This window comes from Heteronotia binoei, chromosome 11, assembly GCF_032191835.1.
Source record: "Heteronotia binoei isolate CCM8104 ecotype False Entrance Well chromosome 11, APGP_CSIRO_Hbin_v1, whole genome shotgun sequence".
In the NCBI taxonomy this organism is placed as follows: domain Eukaryota; kingdom Metazoa; phylum Chordata; class Lepidosauria; order Squamata; family Gekkonidae; genus Heteronotia; species Heteronotia binoei.
Window position 1 is genome coordinate 34,694,701 of NC_083233.1, and position 20,512 is coordinate 34,715,212.

The 20,512-nt window shown below is 42.0% G+C and overlaps 2 protein-coding genes across 2 annotated transcripts; one reads left to right on the top strand and one right to left on the bottom strand.

Moving 5' to 3' along the window:
• Positions 1-312: 312 nt before the first annotated feature.
• LOC132579335 (A-kinase anchor protein 14-like) lies at positions 313-6,614 on the bottom strand. Its single transcript, XM_060249633.1, has 5 exons — positions 6,476-6,614; positions 6,298-6,395; positions 3,555-3,734; positions 3,022-3,074; positions 313-461 (listed from the first exon to the last, which is right to left on the bottom strand). The coding sequence occupies exons 1-5, from the start codon at positions 6,600-6,602 to the stop codon at positions 377-379; spliced, it is 543 nt and encodes a 180-aa protein (XP_060105616.1). The 5' UTR covers positions 6,603-6,614; the 3' UTR covers positions 313-376.
• A 5,607-nt stretch (positions 6,615-12,221) lies between these two features.
• On the top strand, positions 12,222-18,296 carry LOC132579691 (putative defense protein 3). The gene is made up of 5 exons (XM_060250230.1): positions 12,222-12,733; positions 14,199-14,311; positions 16,403-16,518; positions 17,447-17,511; positions 18,134-18,296. The coding sequence occupies exons 1-5, from the start codon at positions 12,526-12,528 to the stop codon at positions 18,229-18,231; spliced, it is 600 nt and encodes a 199-aa protein (XP_060106213.1). The 5' UTR covers positions 12,222-12,525; the 3' UTR covers positions 18,232-18,296.
• Positions 18,297-20,512: the final 2,216 nt, after the last annotated feature.

The window sequence follows — 20,512 nt, forward strand, 5'->3', positions numbered from 1 at the left end:
AGTGAATGTCAAGGTGGCTTCACATAGAGAAGATTTTATCATTGGTAATGTACACACTCAGTCTGGTTCCTTCTTATTCTGGGCTTGATTACTTCTGCCTGTGTAGGCTCAAATTGTGAATTAAACAGGTTACCATGAGCATTCATCTTTCCTAGAACAATCTGCAAGGTAAGCATCTTGGTGTTGGATTGTGGATGAATGTATGTTTCCTCTGAGGAACCAACACTGTTTGTGTCTCTCTGCTTTGGTGTCCATGTGATAGCTGAATTAGCTACTTAGAGGAATGTGGAGAGGTCAAAAATGGAAAGCTGATTACAAAAACAACTTTTATTGGTCAAAACACAGAGAAAAATAGAATTCTTAGTGGGTAACAGAACTAAAAGTTGACCGTTTCCATCAGGGTGACTTTGCTTTCAATTACATCTTTGAGCCACTTTTCTTTAAATCTGCACTCTCCTGGCCTACAAAAGACAAAATGGGGAAATTTAAGAGCACAGAAGTACTGTATTACAAAACTTAATTCAATTGAAAACAATGCTTGCTATTTCTTAAAATTTCTGTGCTAAATATAATCAGATATAGAAGGTCAGGAAGCAGCCACTTGTATCTTATCAGTCTGCTCTGCAATATTTGAAGCTTTCCTACAAGAGGTTTTTCCTCTGGTAGAAGAACTAAAGCTACACTTTTTAAGCTGCAGAAAGGCATCAAAAGCTGCTGAGCAGCTAACAACCAACAATGTGCAACATTTGTGAGTACCAGCATCTGACAAACGTAAGTTTTCCATGCCCATGTTTTCCTTGCATATATCCCAGCAATTATCTGTAACTTGTGTAGGTTTCAGTTTGGGGCAATTTCTCCACAGAATTAAGCAGCATGTGGGTCTCAACACGTACAGACTATTTCAAAGTTTCAAAGTTTTCCTAAATGTTGTATTTAATTATTGGTTTGAGAAGTTGGGACAATTGCCATATTTTGTTGGCATTGGGTCAAATTCTGGAGGGAGCCATTTAAACTCAGGAATCCAGTGGCAGTTTAAAAGCTAAGAGTTTATTCTAGCACAAGATTAGTGTGTCAGAGATCACTCAGTCAAATGCATGTAGTAACCAGTGTTCCCTCTAAGCTGAGTTATCATGAGCTAGCTCATAGATTTTTAGCCTCCAGCTCACACATTTTTGTCTTAGCTTAGGAAAAATGGCCCCAGAGTACAATAATTTATGCAATAGCTCACAACTTTAATGCCACTGTCTCACAACTTTAATACCAGTAGCTCACAAAGTAGAATTTTTGCTCACAAGATTCTGCAGCTTAGAGGGAACATTGGTAGTAGCCATCTGTAATACCTTAGCATAAATATAGCTGCTATGGATCTGTGATGCATTGGATGAAGTGAGCTCTGACTCACAAATATTTATGGTGGTTTGAAGTCAATTAACTTGAAAGGAGGTAAAATAGTTACACCCTGTGGCGGAAAAATTCTAAGTTGGCCCTTTATGAAACACTCAGTTTACTATATGGAACACTCAAAACATTCACTGACTACAAGCCCCAGGATGCTTTGCAGGAAACAGCTCTCTTGAAAGTGGAAGTTAGGACACTATAGGTAGATTAAGGTAATTGAGATGGGAGGGCCAGGAATGAGCACCATTGGCATGAAAATTGTTTAGGTTTACCAGAGCTGGGAAATAAGGTTTATCAAGATTTTCTCTCTGGACATCATCAGAAGTCCAGATTGGCATCAAAAGGGTATGGAAATTATTCTACACTTAAGTGCTTCTGTTCTCTAGTTGTTGAGTGATATGTCAGAATAATGATTTTATAAGCAAGATGTTTATATTAAAAAAAGTCTTTGATGGTAAGGGGTTCACACATCCAGATAGTATATAAAGGTTGAATTTTTCACTATTTCTTGCTGCCACGTCAGAGAACTGAACTGTTCTCTGGGGTGCCAGCCAATTCTCCTTTAGAGATCTCTGTTAGAAATTCTTTCAAGATAATCTAAAAGCTTTGGGGCACTTAGAATCTGCAATGCTTAAAGGACTTAGAATTTAGCAGGTATAATGTATAAGTATAGTTTATAAGAATAAGGTATAGCTTATAAATTGTATAAACTGAGAACTGGAAATTGTTTTTCCCTCCACTGTATTTTGGGTACATAGAGAAATACAAGCTATCATATGTTTAAGGAATACCGTGAGCTGGGTCTGAGTCTCATGAATTTAGCTGCTGAGAACAAAAACGTGAGAATTGGTAAGTCTTGTGATTGGGTAAACCTCAAGAAGTGTCTATAAAATTAAAGGCAATAAAGACATAATTTCCCCCACACACCCTTCAAAGTCCTTTGAAGGCAGTGGACTTCAAAGGATATAAAGTTGCTTAGGATGCCCTGTAATAGGGTTACCCTCTGTAATTATTTAAACTCATGAAGCCTAAACAAAATATTCTGCTTTCATTTGTGAACTTAATGGTGAAGACTATATCAGTAAATGAAAGTTGCAAATAAGGATTGCTAAGGTCTTGACTGATTGCTGTTGTTGTATCTCTTAGCAGCAGCAAGTTCATCTGTAAACATTAAAAGGCAAAGATGGTTATTTCTTTGAAATAAAACACATATGGTTCCAGCAAATCAAAGAGTTGGATCCAACCAGCTTTTCCACCGGTGAAAAAGATTAGCCCCACAAAAGGCTAGATGGAGATTTTAGAACCTGCATTGACAAACAGTATGAAGGACTAGGATGGCAGTAAGGAAAGGAATAGAAGGAAAAGGCTTGGATGGATCCAACAGAAACTGTTTAGAACTTTGGGGGTGGGGGGGAGGTTTCCACCCATCTCAACTCCCACTGATAAGTATGATTACAAATCCATGGGATTTACTTAGTTGGAATTGTGCACCTGTTGGATCTATTGACATAAGCTGGCTTTATCAATAGCAAAACATTAAGCAGTTTCCAGTATGGATAGATACATGAGAACAGCATAAGTATAAATTATCTGGTACTTAAGTAATTACAGGAAAATATCTACCTGTGTATGAACCTGTTGGTCTCTACTACAAAGAATACTTCAACAGGTAATGTCTGCAACAGGTATAAAAGTAGATGGTTAACACAATGAGGTCTTAAGGATTTCATTTTACTGAAAGAAGTCCCAGGTATCCAAGGTTTTCCAGTCCTCATGGAAACTGACAATCGATAATCACATTCAAGCAAGTGATGACCACATGCTCTCAGATAAGAGGACCTGGTACATAATACGCTCTGATATACAAAGAGGAGTTGTAGAGAATTCAAGCCATATTTGCAATCAGCCCTTACCTCCCCTTCTTCAGTTTGTATCAAGTTTATCCCCCCAAATTCAGACCTTTTTGGGTTGCTACTATTACAGATGCAATGGTTAAAAGCCTTGGTTGCTTACAAATTTATAGAAGAAAATGGATGTTATCAGATCACTGCAAATAACGGTTTAAGGATCAAAACAGATCTTCACTAAGACACTCTAAGAAGGCTTGTACTGAGTATATTCAGAAAATAAGAGGCTGGAAGTATCAGAATTCTTACATCTGGTTTGATTTTGGAAACTTCTATGATGAAATAAACATTTGCAGTTGCTCGGGGGATGGGCTTCCTACGGGTTGGGATGCTCCAGCGTACCCGATAATGATATCTAGTACTGTACTGCAGTTCTTCATCTTCTAGATAGTTTGTCCAATGTAGCCAGCTCTCATGAAGCTCCCATGTCTGCAGAATAATTTCAAGTCATTCTGAAGTTCTTTGTACATGTTCCTTACCTTCACAGTCTAATTCTTATTATACAATAGCACAGCTCCATTTGTAATACCAAGGGTACAATCCAGAGGAGATCAGGCATGCCGAAGGCTCATTGAAATCAGCAGGCCTTGCAGTGGAACTGTGATGCTTAGACAGTTCCTTGGGTGTCAGTCCCATTCTTTTCTTTTAGATGAGGTATGGCAGGGGCTACCATTGGGTCAAGGATATTACTCTGTGCATCTGGTGCAACAAAGCACACCTAGCTGCAGGCTGGAAAAGGGACAAGGGAGAAGAAGAGGAAAGTCTACATGGAATTTCCACACAGATATTCTTGAGATCATTGACTGTGAGCTAAGATTTCATTGTCCCTGAAGTGCCAAACCAATGTCCGGGCTGTACCTATTCAGAATGCAAGTGGGAAGCTCATGTGATTTAATGCTTCTCCATTAAAAAAATGAAATCCTGCATATAGGCATGTTAGTTCTCTATCCATTAGTAAGATATTGTAGTCAGTCAAGTGAATGCTAAGTCTGAAGTGGAACAGCCCGGACACCGATTTGCAATCCAAGTGAGAATCAGGCCGAAGTCTCACATTTTTGTTTATACACAGTTCAATAAGAAATCAGGCAGCTCTCACTTTTTAGTATTCTGACCAAAGAGTTGCAGCCAAATGCATCGAGATGATAAATGTTTGGACCCTTAACCTACAGTAATCAAAAATGTTATGACAGGTTAATTTGATATTACAAACAACCAAGGTTTTTTTTTTTTTGTAGAAAAAGCCCAGTGTCAAGCATGGTGAAATCCCATTGATAATTGATGGTGTAAGGGTCCTGCCTAACCTGGTCTGTGAAACATCATGGAGGATCCAACTTTCTTAGCTTGTTATTCTTTCCCTTTCCCCTTCTTGCTTTATGGCTATTAATTAGAAGTAGTGAGAACTGAAACCAAGTAATCAGCACCTTCCCATACATTCCAGTAAGGGAGTGAGAGACATCTGGAGAAAGCAAGGACACAGTCCTGATAACACTATGGGAATGTAGACATTTATGATAGTTTATGTGTGAATGCTACCCCCCAACCCCATCCCTTGGAATCCCTTTGAAGTAGGGTTTAAAATTATTGTATCAATGTGTATTTGGCATTACTCTCAATAACCTGTTACCAAAGTATCGGTCTATCAATAACCTAGTCTTTGTATCAACTTCGACTCGTCACTGAACCCACATGCTTGACACCCAGCAGGAATTCATTTGTATATTAGGCCACACCTGCTGATGCCAAGCCAGATGGAACTGTGTTCCTATGTGTTCCTGCTCATAAAAAGCCCTGCGAACAGCCATCTAATGCAGGTTGTGTTGCTGATCACCCAAAGACCACATGTTTCTCAAATAATAAACCATGTATTTATTGCTGATTTTTAACACAATGGGTTATGTTATACTGTTCTGCAGAGCCTTCCAGTGTAAGAAGCCTTCCTCCAATGCAAGAGACTGAGCCTTCATTCCTTGGAGTAAGGTTCCTTGTGCAAGGAAAGGTGCCAGTGGCCCCATTCACCCACCCTGCTTTCCCCTTCACTGATTCTCTTTTTTAGTCTTGTGTTACAATTACCTTCATTGTTACAAGATAACATCATTTTCGATCAGTTGTATACTGCTGTTCTACTCAGTTAACAATGACACCTTTGATTAGACTAAGGAGCCAAACATTTATCAACTGGAAGCTACCAGCCTCCAGATGGGGCTAGAGATCACCTGGAATTACAATTGATCTCCAATTGGACTTTTATTGTTTGCTGATCTATGACCATTATAAATAAATTCAATTCAATTGATCTCCAGACTACAGAGGTTGGTTCCCTTGAGAAAAACAGTTGCTCTGGAGGATGGACCCTATGGCATTTATATCCTGCTGAAGTCCCTCCCCTTCCCAGGATCCACCCCCAAATCTCCAGGAATTTCCCAACCAGGAGATAACTCTAGGTCAATAAATTAGGGCTACCAGCCCCCAGGTGTGACCTGAGGATCCCTTGGAATTACAGCTCATCTCCAGACTACGGAAGATACTTCTCTTAGGGAAAATGGCAGCTTTGGAGGGTGGACTCTGCAGCACTGTATCCCACTGAGGACCCTGGCCTACCCCGCCTGCATCTGCAAATCTCCAGGAGTTTCCCAACCTGGATCTCGCAACTGTATCCCCTCCCCATCCCCTGCCGGTAGCTGAGGGGGACCTGGCAACCCTGGTCAAGGTTATGTTTCTGGGTTTTGTTTCTTGACTAAAATAAAAGTATTTAATCTTACTGTCATCAGCATAAAGCATCAGTAAATAAGTAACTTTTACGTAAGTAGAAATGTACCTTAATAAAGCCAATATAAATTCTTTGATAGCATTTCAGAAGTTAAATTTGTCTTTTGGAACTACTTGTAGGTACCTCGACTAGCTACAGGCCTGCATCTAGCCAACTTCCAACCCTCGATTCACACATCCGGCAAGGCTGGGTCTGAAGGTAATGAAGTTCATAAATTCTCCTTACTTTCAAGTATGCCTCAATCTGCAGCAGCCCTTTTGCTGTTGTGAAGTCCTTGCACATCAGCCACTTGATGTTTCTCACCTCGTATTTGGCTCCTGCAACTGAAGAAGGCACAGCTTAGTGCCCAGCACAGATGGATTTCCCACCCTTTTGGAAATTTCAAAGATAGGACCAGTAATACCTGCCTCCTTTGGTTGTTCTTCTGGTCCTGCAATAACCTCCACAGCGCTTCTGATTGCATCGTCAACAACTATGTATGCAAGCTCGGGGAGAGAGTCAAAGGGAATTTCTGTGTTTTTCCAGGCCATTGTTCACAACCTTCCAAAAAGAGATAAAACTAATTAGATTGCATGGGATCATGAGGGTGTTCTGCAGCAGGGAAAGAAAGTGCTTTGCGATAGGCAAGGCTCTTGCATACCCTGCAGTAATAACAGGATTTATTACAAGGAAAAGTTAAACAGGATTTATTACAAGGAAAAGTTAAATAATTTTACCTGATACATGAGGTTGGATCCAACCAGGTTTTTCACTGGTGCAAAAAGGAGGAGGGGGACTCCTGTGATCTCCAAAAAGGATGGATCCCCCCCAAAAGGATGTATTTAGTCAAGAACAGTTGGCTGTCTTTGGGGCCAGAGATCACCAGCACATTGTTCTCAGCAGAGCATAACGCTCTTCAGGGGACATATCAGAGGATGCGGTCCTGAAGGCACATGGGTCCCTGACCACTCACAGCCTTAAAAGTCAATGCCAGCACCTTGAACCTGACTCAGTACTCCACTGGAAGCCAGTGTAATTGGTACATCACAGAATGAATATGTGCCATCCGTAATATTCCCATCAGGATTTAAACCACCACATTCTGGATCAGACTCTCAAAGGAAGGCCAGCATACAGCAAGTTACAACAGTCTAGCCTGGCGGCGACTGCTGTATGAATTACTGTGGCTAGGTCAGGGCACAACAAGAAAGGGACTAATTGCTGGGCTTAGTGTAGATGGAAGAATACCAGCCTGGCAACATTTGTGACCTGGGCCTCCATGGAAAAGGAATTATCCAGGGCCAAACTCCTGATGGTTTGCGCCGGTGTCAATGATGCCCCGTCAAGAGTGGGAAGTCTGTGCCCCAACCCTGAAGCCACACAACCTCCATCTTTGTTGGATTCAGTCAGCTCTTTTTTAACCATCCCACCACAGACTCCAAACCCATCGCCAAATTATGTGAGATGGTATCTGGGCAGCTGTCCATTAACAGTTATAGCTGGGTGTCATCAGCGTACTGATGACGCACCAGCTTGGCAAGAGGGTGTTTATAGATGTTAAATAATATTAGGGAGATGATTGCTCCCTGAGGAACCCCACATATTAAGGGATACCTAGCTGACACCCTCTCCCCCAGTGCCACTGTCTGTCCCTGACCAAGTCGAAATGAGGAAAGCCATTTCAGGGCTACCTCACAGATTCCCACTTGCCATTTGCTCATCTGCCAGACAGACTGGATGGATAGCTGTTTTTAAACATGATCTGGGTATGATAACCATTAAACACGATCTGGGTATGAAGATAAATGCAGCAAGCAGTGCATTCCAGGTCAAACTCTCAAAGGCAGGCCAGTGTAGAGAGAGTTACAGTAGTCTGTCTAGTCTAAAGGTGACTACAGCACTACATGCATTTTCCTGTTTAATAAAGCAGACTGGGTTTCAGCTCCTCCCCACAACATCTTAGATCATTTGTTATGCTCATACGCATATGCACAAAGGGGGACAAGTAATTGGAAGGCTCTGTCCTTTGTACTTGTTCAGAGACTGTCTTTACCAGGATTCCCCAAGGCACTGGTAGCATAGGAAGAGAAACATACTTTACATGCAAGCAAGCACATAATACATATATAAGAACACAGAGAGACCCAGGGTGGGACAGGCTAAACTGGAGATTATGGGCCCTGACTGGGTGAAAGAGATGGGGGATATAGTAAGGAGAGTAATTAGAGGAGATGAAGTAAAAAGGCTGGCTGGATATGACCTGTGTTATGCAAGTTAATCCCATCTACATACAGCTCTGCTTAGTTCTGCATTCTTTGCTGTTTCTGCTAGAGCAGGGGTGTCAAACATGCAGCCCGCACAAGGCTCAAATCCGCCCCCCCCCAAGTCCCCCAGAGCTGGCAACCTTTACACTCCACCACAACTGCTCGTGATGAAAACGTACAGCCCCTGACACAAGAAGGTAGGTGTCATAGAAACAGGGCATTTATTCTGGGGAAAAGGGTGCCAGAACTCTCAAGTGGGAAACGAAGGAGAAATGCAGCGAGTGCCTCTCGTGAACTTTTAAACTTTTTTTTAGACTTTTGTTTCCATGAAGAGATTCTGGAATTCCATTCCACCATGTTCCCCCAGAAAAAAATAACAGCCCTTGGAAATAATGATCAAGCCTGCTTCACTAGGCATCCAATTGATCACAGCACTTCTTCCTCCCAAAAGCAGCTTGGGGATGTTTAATTACCTGTGTGATTCTACCTTCCAAGTTCTTCTCTCTTGTGATGAGATGTGCTTTATTTCTCCCAGGGACGCTGCTCCCCAGGGCTCATTATGCAGTGGACTGGCAGGCGTCCCTAGTAAGTGTTTGGTCATAATCGTCACCCAGGCAACACCAGTTCAGCCAATAGAACGACAGCATTGATGTACAGGCATTCCATCCTGTTTAAAAGAAGTGTGCTGTTGAAGAACGGTTTGTTGTGCACATCAATGTTATCATTGGGCAGTGAGAGGCCAGAAGGAGATCACTGCCAAGTTTCTGTTTTCCATTTTGGAGTGGTGCAGGATCTTTACCCTCCATCCATTGCTAAATGTTGGCTGGGCAGTGTTGGAAACAAAATGTAATATGGACTTTGGCCTGTCTCATATGCAGGGCAGTCCTATATGAAAAAAAATGTAACAATTGGGGCCTGATTTCAATGTACTGCCTGATATGCCAAAGAACTCACTCATGCAACTTTGCAGTCACATAACACCTTATTGGCTGCTATTCATGCAAAGTAGCTAATTACAATGCCAGCATAACTCCCACCTCCCAGAATTACAATGGATTTCCAGACTACAGAAATGAGCTCCCCTGAGAAAGTGGGGGGAGTGGAGGAAGGAGAGCTAGCTTTACCAAGCTCTCTCAATTGCACAGCAGAGCTACTGAACCAAGACTCTCTTCCTTCTGTTGACTGAGGCTCAACAAGCCAGTGAGGTGGATTAGGCTGAGTGTGTGCGTTTGTCTGTGTCCTTTATAAAGTTTATATTTCCCCTACCTAACATTACATTTTATGACACACATGGCCTGGCCCAAGAAGGTAAACGGCCCTCATAACAAATTAGTTTGACACCCCTGCTTTATGTACCACTTCCCCACATCAAATTCCCTCCCTTCTCAGGAACCACCTCCAAATCTTCCAGATTTTTCCAGTCTGGAGTTGGCAACCCTAGCTGTACATCTCTGCATGAGTCGCTGCTCTGGGCTTATTTCTGCTAATTAGATTAGTTCAGGGCTTTTTTGGTAGAAAAAGCCCAGCAGGAATTAATTTGCATATCAGGCTATACCCCCTGACATCACCATTGTTCCACACAGGGCTTTTTTTTGTAGAAAAGGCACAGTAGTGATTCATTTGCATATTAGGCCACACCCCTGATGCCAAGCCAGCTGAAACTACATTCCTGTGCGTTCCTGCAAAAAAAAAAAAAGCCCTGGATGAGTGAATCCTGCAGACACAATGGGTGGGGTAGGCTCCCTGGCAGGTGGGTATTTCTTGTTCTCATCCTAAAAGTGTTCCTGTAAGAGTAAGTTCTGCCTCCAGTGTTAACTTTAAAAAAAAAGATCAAGGTAGGCAGCCATGTTGGTCTGAATAGAACAAAGTTAGAGTCCAGTGGCATCTTCAAGACCAATGAAGTTTTATTCAAGGTGTGAGGTTTTGTGCACAAGCACGCTTCCTCAGACAATGAAATGGAAATAGAAATAGCAGTTGCACATAAAGAGGGTGGGTTGTAAATTAGCATGCAAAAGAATGTAGATGTTTTTAACAAATTAAAAGAAGAACAAGCTTGACTTGTGTTTATCCGTTTGTGTTCAGCTATGGGGGCAGGGATAACATAGTATGTTTCAGAACTTTACGAAATGATGACTGCAACCACCTGATCCCTGCTTTTCATGGTTTTGCCAGAGCAGCCAATGATGTGAGTGAGAGCTTTAAGAGACATTCCGAATTATCAAGATAATGCCCAGGAATTACAGAAACGTACCATGCTTTTGGGCACAGTACTAATTTCCCTAACTTCTTTTAATTTCTTCAGCTTGTGACAGGAAATCTGGGTTTCAGCTTTAATCAATTTCCAAGCTCAGACCCACTTCCTTTGCAGCGAGGTGCTAGATTTCCCACAGCTAATGGCTGGGGTGCTTTGTAGAGAGATCTCACTCCCTGCAAAAGACAAATTCAGACAGGAAGTATGATGAGTTTGTCATGGGTTAGCATTTCCAGCCCTGTCAACCTTTGCAGTATGCTTTTTTGTTCATTCCTATGACATCCCAAACTTTATGACATCCCAAAAAGAAGGTGGGAGGCATATTTGTCTGCTTTTTCTTTTCCTTATAATCGGCTAAGATACCGGTGAGAACAATTGTGCATTTGTTGTCAAACTACAAAGCAAACGCAGGTGACCTTGAAGTTTGGCAGAGCAGCCACTGATGTGGAGACTTTGAAGAGACAGTTCAGTCTTATCAAGGTAGTGTCCAGGAATTACAGAAATGTACCATGCTTGTGGGCTACCTTTCCCTGAAAACTCTTGATCTCTTGGGTTCAACATCCACATATTTCTCATACTAATAATAGCTCTTTGCCTTGAAAACTGTTTAAAGTGGGAACAAGAAAAACCACTTTAAAAATCTTCAAATATACTTTGGAGCAATATATGAACATGAACATATGAAGCTGCCTTATACTGAATCAGACCTTTGGTCCATCAAAGTCAGTATTGTCTTCTCAGACTGGCAGCGGCTCTCCAGGGTCTCAAGCTGAGATTTTTCACATCTATTTACCTGGACCCTTTTTTGGAGATGCCAGGGATTGAACCTGGGACCTTCTGCTTCCCAAGCAGAAGCTCTACCACTGAGCCACCGTCCCTTCCCGAGTATGTATAATAAAGAGCTGATGCAACCGTACTAGAATTTTGTGCGTTTGGATGCAAGAAGTCCTGACTCCTGAGTTCAAACTTCACTGCAATCATGAACTTACTTGCCTATCTTACAGAGTTGATACAAAAATATGTAATGTGAACTTTTCAGTAACAGCACCAAAGCATATAAGGCCCCTCCTGAAGGAGGTCCAATTGGCAGGCTTACCAAATTGCTTAACACCAGGACTTTTTTGAGCAGGAACACACAGATACACAGTTCTGGCTGGCTTGGTGTCAGGAGGTGTGGCCTAATATGCAAATCTTTCCAGATTGGCTTTTTCTTCATGCCCTGTATGAGACAATCAGGGGGTGTGGCCTGATATGTAAATTAATTCTTACTGGGCTTTTTCTCCAAAAAAGCCCTGTTTAACACTATTTGGCTTGGGGGGGGGGGGGTTGAGAGGTGTGTGTGTGTGTGTGTTTGGCTTGTTTTTGTCAGTTATTTTGATGGTTTTGGTTCTGACTGATCTTCAACTTTGAGATAAATAGGAATATTTAGTTATTCTCTGGACGCTTTAACAGATTTTGCATGCATAAACAATGCAATCATGTGAACCAGAATTAAATCAATATGGGAAAGTAAAGAGCTACCTCCATGTAGGGGAAAATGTGCAAACTGCACATCATTATTTCACCAAATACAGACTCCAGAAAGCAACGCCCCTCATGGGTACATGCCATGAAGCAAATGCATTCAATGATCATGCTTTTCCAGACACAGAAGTCCTTTTCAGTGGAGGTAAATTAGTATCCTTTCAAAGGGGCAACGCACTGTGTAATCTTTGACTGTGCAAATTCCTAAATCCATCTCCTTATTTTTCCCTGAGAGGAAACCTAGTTCCCAGTAAAAAGAAGCGACATGTGAACAAGAGGTCTTTTGAATCCAAAATGGGCAGAAAATGAAATTGTTATGGCTCAATGACTCAGCAGGGCCCTCCCTTTAATTTTAAAGATTTTTTTCCCAAGTCTCAGATAGTTCGTTATTGAGATCAAGGAGAGCAGGCATAACAGCTCCTTTTCTCCTTGGCTATGGCTCACTGGAATTTCTCCCTTCTCTTTGGCTCCGCAGTCCTTTGGGCTATGCTGATTCCATGCCGTGCCTTCCCAACAGGAGCTCCTGCCTCAGCCTGTGAGAACATGTTACCTGTGCACACTGGGGTCCAGCCCCAACCAACTCGGGCTCCCTATGAATTTCTGTTGAGCTCACCGTCTTTCCTAAACGGGCAACCAATTAACAGTAAGTACCTCTTTCTAACTTTTGTTGAAATAATTCGCTTCAAAGCTATAATATTGAGGCGATCAAGTGAGATTACTTTTATCCTCCCTAATCTTTGGTTATGCTAGTAATTGAGGATATTTCCTTAATAGTCACAAAGGGTTGGGAAATGTTTTTGACCTGGCATTTGATAGCTGCTGGCTACTAGGGAGAGTTGCCAGCTCTGAGTTGTGAAATTGCTGGAGATTTGGGAGGTGGAGCCTGGGGTGTGCAGAGTTTGGGGAAGGACAGACCTCAGTGGGCTGTAATTGCATAGTGTTCACATTCCAAGTAGCCTTTTCCTCCAGGGGAACTCACCCATTTTACCTGGAGACTGGTTGTAATTCCAAGAGATCTCCTGCCACCACCTGGAGACTGGCAACCCTACTATTAGTTTGGAACCTTGAAGGGGAGATGGCTGAAAAGGATCAGTAAAGTAAAAAAAAATGCAATCTTTAAAAAGAGAACAACCCCATGTAAGACTGAGGCTGGCTAGGACCCTTGGGGGAAAAGACAAAACGCCAGCATGGATAGGGTGAAGTAGACCTCCATTGAGAGGGAGTTCCAGAGTTGTGCAGGCTCTGAAAAGAAGACTCGGTCTTCTGCAATGCATGTCCACATAGAGCAGGTCCTCTAAGATGATATAACCTTTTTTCACTCAGATTCACCCAGTTTCCCTCCTTACTGTGCCTGTAATCTTCAAAACAGCCTTTTTTGTGGTCAAAGTGATCTTTTCAGCAGCAGGTAATTATATCTAGCCCTGATTTCAGTGCCAAAGTCTATATAGAAGGAGGTGAAGTAAGGTAGTCTGAATTTGGCACTGGTGACCAAGCTGTCTTTCCGGAATTGGGTACTACAATTAATCCAGAGGATCATAGTTTCCTATGAAACTATGAAAGAGCACCCAGACCTGGTTTACACATGCAAGAGAATGAAATGGCAGGACATGAAATGGTGGAACAACATACTAAAAATGTTGGGCAGCTAAAATAGATTTTGCCATGTTGGCCTACAGGGAATGGGGATGGATTCTAGCTCTGAATGTCCCTTGAAAGAAAGAGAACTAGCGCTGCTAGATGCAAGGTCTTCTCTCGTGGTTGGCTGCACTGGTTCTACATTTACAGGGAGTCTTTAAACGTCATGGAACATTATAAAATGTGATTATCTGTTATTTGAAATGGCATGATCCATTCCACCACCCTGAGTCTCCACTACCTCATTGCTCCTGTTATGTTTGACAAAACCGAGTATTTGTTCCATGTGATTATTGGCTTGCAGCCGATCAGAGTTTCCTGTAGGTGGTAGGGTCTCTGACCATGTATTGCAGCTTTCCCATTTTCCCTTTTCCTGCTGCAGCCTGAAATGCCCCCTTTAAATGCTGGCAACCCCCACTCCCTTGTCCATGCAGATGTGTGTGACAGGATCCAACCCCCTGTTCTCTCTCCAGTTCAGATCCTTGGCCCTGCCTACAAAGGACTGTTATTAGAGGCTCGCTCCTTTGGCTCCAACGCTGCCCTGGGCATTTGGAAAACTCCACCTAACAACACAAAATTCTTGCAGGTAAGAGACACAAATCCATTCCTCTTTTCTAGCCCAGAAGTCCTGGAAGTTGAGCAGAAAGCCTAAAGATTGAACTGTACAATTCTTAAATAATGGATTCAGTTTGGTATTAAGTGGTTCTACCACCCACACTTTCCTTAAAAATTATAATTCTATAATCTGGCTCTTACATGACACCCCCCCCCCCCCAGTATCTTCCCAACTTCTGACTAGGTCACACCTGCTTCGTTTCAGTAAATTGGCTGTATCTAATGTTTTTTAGAGTATTTGCTGGTCCCAAGGAGGGAAATTTCTTACCAGTACTGTCTTCTTTTAGCAGGCTTGAAGCAGAGGAGGAGGGAGAGTGTACTATTTCAACCATTTGCTTACTGGTGGTCTGCATTGGCTTATTCCAAATTACATACACTCAGGGCTTTTTTGGTAGAAAAACCCAGCGAGAACTCATTTGCATATTAGGCCATACCCTCTGACATCACCATTGTTTTGCATAAGGTTTTTTTGCAAAAAAAGCCTAGCAGGAACTCATGTGCATATTAGGCCATACCCCCTGACACCAAGCCAGCCAGAACTGCGTTCCTGTACATTCCTGCTCAAAAAAAGCCCTGCATGCACCTTGCTGGGTTCCCTAATGCTGTGCAAATGCGACTGGACCCCCACAGCCATGGTCTAGCAAATTGGCTGATGATGGTAATGTGTTTAGACCAAAGGGCTGTACTAAAACTATTTTGCAAACCATTTGTAATTTTATTTAGTGGAAAATGTAATGCTATTATATTGCCATGATATTTGAAGGGACCAACTGGCAGAAGAGACCAAGAGCCCTGTAACTACTGTTCCCAAATCTTTGCAGAAACCATATAAATATTACTGGAGGCTGGGACCGTGGGTCTGGGATCATAAGAGCTGCTTAGAGATACAACCAAACAGCTTGAGTATGCTCAGTGGGATTTTTGATTAGCAGCCTCCCAGTTCCTGTTGTACAACATGTATTTGGAAGCCCTTCCCAGGGGCAAAGCACTTGGCCATGGAACATGATGGGAGGCTGTTCAGTATGCACAAATTCTTGGGCACATAGAACAGGCTGTTCTACAGATACTGACAGGGTCACTGAGAGCAGGAGAATGGGTAGACAAGATTGTGGGGAGCTTAATCACTCAGGGGGCCTGTGCAGCATAGGAAGTCATGTTTTGCTTGGGTCCAAGTGGTGGAGGAGATAAATCTTTAACTGGGGAGGACCCCGAGGTTCTCAGCAGCCTCTGGTTGCCAACCAATGCTATTATAAACTCATTACTATACTTCAATGATGTGCCAGTCTTTTGAGGAACAGTCACAAGCTGACCTTTCTTTTAAACAACAAGAACTAGAAGTTGATGCTTCAGCTTTAAGAAAGCCGGAAGATCCATGGACAAAATGTGTAATGCTAGGGGTCTGCAATCAGACTCTCCCATGCATAATTTAGGAGCATAAAGCAGCTGTAGGGTGATAGAGGAATGGGGCCTGCAGGGGTTAGGCTGCAGCAACACCAGGGAAAGGGGTTGAACTAGAGTTGCCAATCTCCAGGTAGTGGATTGAGATCTCCCACTATTACAACTGATCTCCAGGTGAGAGAGCTCAGATCACCTGGAGACAATGGCTGCTTTGGGAGATGGACTCTATGGCATTATACCCCATTGAAATCCCTCCTCTCCCCAAACCCCACTCTCTTCAGGCTGCATCCCCAAAATCTCCAGATTATTTCCTAAAACAGCCCTGGCAACTCTAGGTTTAACTCTGCCATTCACCATGTTGTTTCCCCAGTGGAAAATACCTTCTCCGAGTTGCTTTGATTCCCAATAGAGAGAAAAAGGCAAATAAACATATTGGGCCTGTCTTATTTCTGTCATAACACCAGAGAAGGGGCATTTTCAGTCAAGAATACCCCCTTTCCCCAGCACTGAATCCATGTCAATCTCCTCCATGGCTTTTTGTGACATATCTGGGATATCGGGTCACATAATGACACTGTCATGTGCAGAATAGCCTTTAGGATGAGAAAAAGTTGTACAGCCACAGTTGTACAGATTATGTAAATAGCTTTCTCCCCTTTTGCAGTGCTCTGGAAATCCACATGGAGCTGTGACTCACTCCAACACTAATTTAAAAACAAGGCAGACTACGTATACATGGCTCCCGCCTAACTCTGGCTGCCCCCCAGTGGTTATGTTCATGTAAGTTTCATGAATTCTTTTTAAAAATGATGCCTTCCTTTAAATGTATTTTAGTTCCATTCCTTGTAGAAACAGAAAGTTCTTTAAATGGGCATAAGGGCTGCCAAGAAACCAACACAAGCTTCTTTCTTACTGTTCACGGTAATTTTATTCTTCCAGGATGCAAAGGATGTTTTTTTAAAAAAAAAAGTAGAAAAAATTTTCAGAGACTGAATCCTCCCCCATGCACATAAGAAGTGCCCTGCTGGATCAGACCAGTGGTGCCTCTCATCCAGCATTGTTTGACAAAGAGGCCACAGACAGGACATAGAACCCAAGGCCTTCCCTGGTGCTGCCTCTTAGCACAAATATAAAGAAGAGAATAATAATAAGAAACTGGATTTATACCCCACCCTTCACTACCTGAAGGAGTCTCAGAGCAGCTTACAATATCCTTTCCCTTCCCCTCCCCTTTCCCCACAACAGACACCCTTTGAAATAGGTGGAGCTGAGAGAGCTCTGACAGAAACTGCTGTTGAGAGGAAAAGCTCTGTGAGAACTTGCGACTGACTCAAGGTCTACTGCCTCTGAATGCAGAGGTTCCCTTTAGTCATCATGGCTGGAATGTTGATGGATCTCTGCTGCATGAATCTCTCTCATCCCTTTTTAAAGCTGCCTATGCTTGTGATCACCATTATGCAGTGCATTTCACAATTACTTGTCAAGTGACAGAGTACTTCCTTTTTTCTATCCTGAATATATTGTCCCATCAACTTAATTGGGTGTACCTGAGTTCTTAAGTAAAAGGGAGTTTTCTCCATCCATTTTTCTGCACCCCATGTATAATTATGTAAATTTCTATCATGGCAGATTGCAAAGGTCTATTTTTAAATGTATATTAGAAATCTTGTCTCTCTGCCTCCCCCCCCCCCTTTATTTTTTAAATCAGAGCAACGGTTGCCCAATCTCGTGAAATCTACTGGACCAATGTCAAGTCTAAAGTGATCTGGAAAAGTGAGTAATTCTCTAAAGTGCTATTTTGAAATAAGGCCCTGCTTTCAAGGTAACTAACGGCTTCCACTAAAATAGCATATTATGCATGGAAAGAATACATTGTATTTGGGAGAGCAAGACAGCACTGCATTTATCATTACAGATCTGATCCCTCTACTTGGAATCAAAAGAATGGTTTCCTGTTTATCTAGCAACTAACTCTTGGCATTTCTGATACAGTGCATGGCTTTCCAATGGTACAAAAAGTATGCACAAAGTAAATAAATTAACAAAATGTCATTCCTGAGCTGTTTGGAGAAAGAACAGGATAAAAATGAGATAAAGTCCAAGAAAATTGTTACAGCTCATTAAATTGTTACAGATCACTAATTTGGCCCTCCGAGTACAAAGGAGATATATATTTGACAATGGTTAGGAAGGATATCACCTGGCTACATTGTCTCTGTCCATCTGGTTAGTCTTGGAAATAAGAGTGTAGTGGACTGAATGACCCTTGGTCTAATCCAGAAAGACAATTCTTAATGTCCTTGAGTAAACTAAAAACTGAACCTCTGGTTTTATATTGTTTCAACTTTAGCCCAGAGTAGAAAAATCTTAATCTAATTTTCTTTCTATACTACAGATCCCAAAGCTACTTGTGGAGCCCAGATGCTAACCAGAACATGGCCTGCTGCAGCACTGTTATCATCTATGCTACTCATTTTGCTTGTATACCTTTAGAGACCCTTACAAAAATGACTACTTGGTAGTTGTGAATGAATGGAAACAGAATAATAATTTTTGTCCAAATATTGAAGAAAATCCTCTTTTCAGCTCTTCCCTAAGAAAAGAATGGTGTTCCAACAAGCCTCTTCAAATAGAATTTATGTTTCTTATAATATAGGGCAACTAGCCCCTAGAATTCTAGCCCCTAGAATGGGAGAAGTGAAAATAGGACATTTCGTATTTAATGAAAATATGATTCCATTGCTAGGATAAACACTATAGATTTTCAGTGTACAAATAAACCCTATCACATTGTTTCCACATCATCTGGTTTGGCGTAGAACTTTTCAGATTTATTGTGGGCAGTGAAACTACTGGATAAATGTCACTTAGTGTAGCTTAATTACCCAGATCTGGCAATGTTATCTCGAGTAAATGAACCATTAATAATCAGGACTAGGGATGGGCACGAACCAAGCCATAAACCGCGTGGAAGAACATGCCTTCTGCAAACCCTCCCTGAACTCCATGGAAGTTCATGAGCTTTGGGGAGGGTTCATACAGATTACTCCAAAGGCATTTAAATGCTTCCAGAGCTTACTTCTAGGTCAGAGCTCACTCCCAACAGGCCAAATTATGAACCAGGGGAACTGGTTCATAAAATGAAGGAGTTCATTGGAGGTTCAAGGTTTGTGAAAACTCTGAACCACAAACCTCCGTTTTCCTGGCCTATGCTTAATCAGGACTATAATTAAGTCTGCCCTTACAGGAAAGAATATTTGAGCATACCATGAAGTAGGTATGAAATGTTAACACACCTGATGCAAATATTAGCATAATATTGCATGAAGAGGAATTCTTCAGAAATTATAACCAGTACGTTGGATTAGGATTTGGAAGAGGAAATGGGGATGCCCAAGCAGAAGACTACCAGTCTCCTCTTTAGCCAGATGAATAAAAGCATGGCCTCCCCCCTATATAGCTTGGGACCAAAGTATCTGAGGAACTGCTTGCTCTTCTATATATAGCCTGGACACTGATGTCATCTTTACAGGCTATTGTTTTGCATTCAGAAGTAAGGTGTGCAGACATAAAGACAAGGCCTTCTCAGCAGTGGCACCCCAACTGTTTCCATCCTGTCAATTCGCATCAGTGTTTACTGCCTATCATAGTATTTCAGGAGGGTAGCCACATCAGTCTGTACAAGCAGAACAAAATTCAAGTCAGTAACACTTTAAAGGTCAACAAAATCTTTCAGGGTACAAACTTCTGTGAGTCACTTTGTCAGACATACTCTCATCTGTATCTGATGAAGTCAGCTTTGACTCACAAAAGTTTATCCCCTGGAAAATATCATTGGCCTTTAATGTGCTACGTGTATTTTGCCTGCCAGAGATGAGCTAAGACTTTTTAAAAAATCCCAGATCATGTGTCTCCCACTCTCCCATGTTTAATGGTTCATTAAATTTAATCAATTGGAATGAAATTGATACTAAATTAATTATATGTATTTGCTAATTTGAAATTAATTGGATTTTGTTCGTACTGATTGACTTATTAATTGGCTGCTGGGAGGGTTTTAGTAATTGATTTAATGGGTTAGTATTTATTCATTCTGTTTAACTGTTGAGAATTTTTAGACACTAAATTAATGATTGAACTGCTGATTAATTAGATTTAATTTATTAATTTATTACAGTACTAAATTAAGAGGGAGAAATTAGCATTGGGTAGGGTGTTATATTAATTTAGTGGGTAGACATAAATTGGGAATCCAATCAGACTTAGTGGGAAATAGGAAAAACGAAACTAGTGCAATATTATATTACCAAATTGGAGTATACCAGGTATTGAACGATTGGTTTAATAGTGTGGTTACTAAGTGCTCCATCTTGATTCGTCTGAAGCTCCTACGAAGGCCACTAATGTGAGATGACTGAGCTGGGGATCCCGGTGTTCCTGGGGAGGGGAAAGTATAGTGGTGGGAACAGGCATTTATGTAAGGGAAGGAGGCCAAGATCCATGAATGCTCGACCTCCTTCCAGCCTGCATCCCATCCCAACAGTTGCAAGCAGTGGGTCCAAGTTAAAGCATCCGCCTCTGTCATTGGTGCTGTGCCTATTAATAATAAGACCTCTGTCCTGTGAGAATACCTGCAGGAGCAGAATATAGACCTGGCTTGTGTGACTGAGACCTGGGTGCGAGAGGGGGAGACAGTTGCTCTCTCCCAAGTAGCTCCTCCTGGGTTCTCAGTCCTCCACCAATCACGGACCAGCGGATGTGGGGGGGAGTTGCG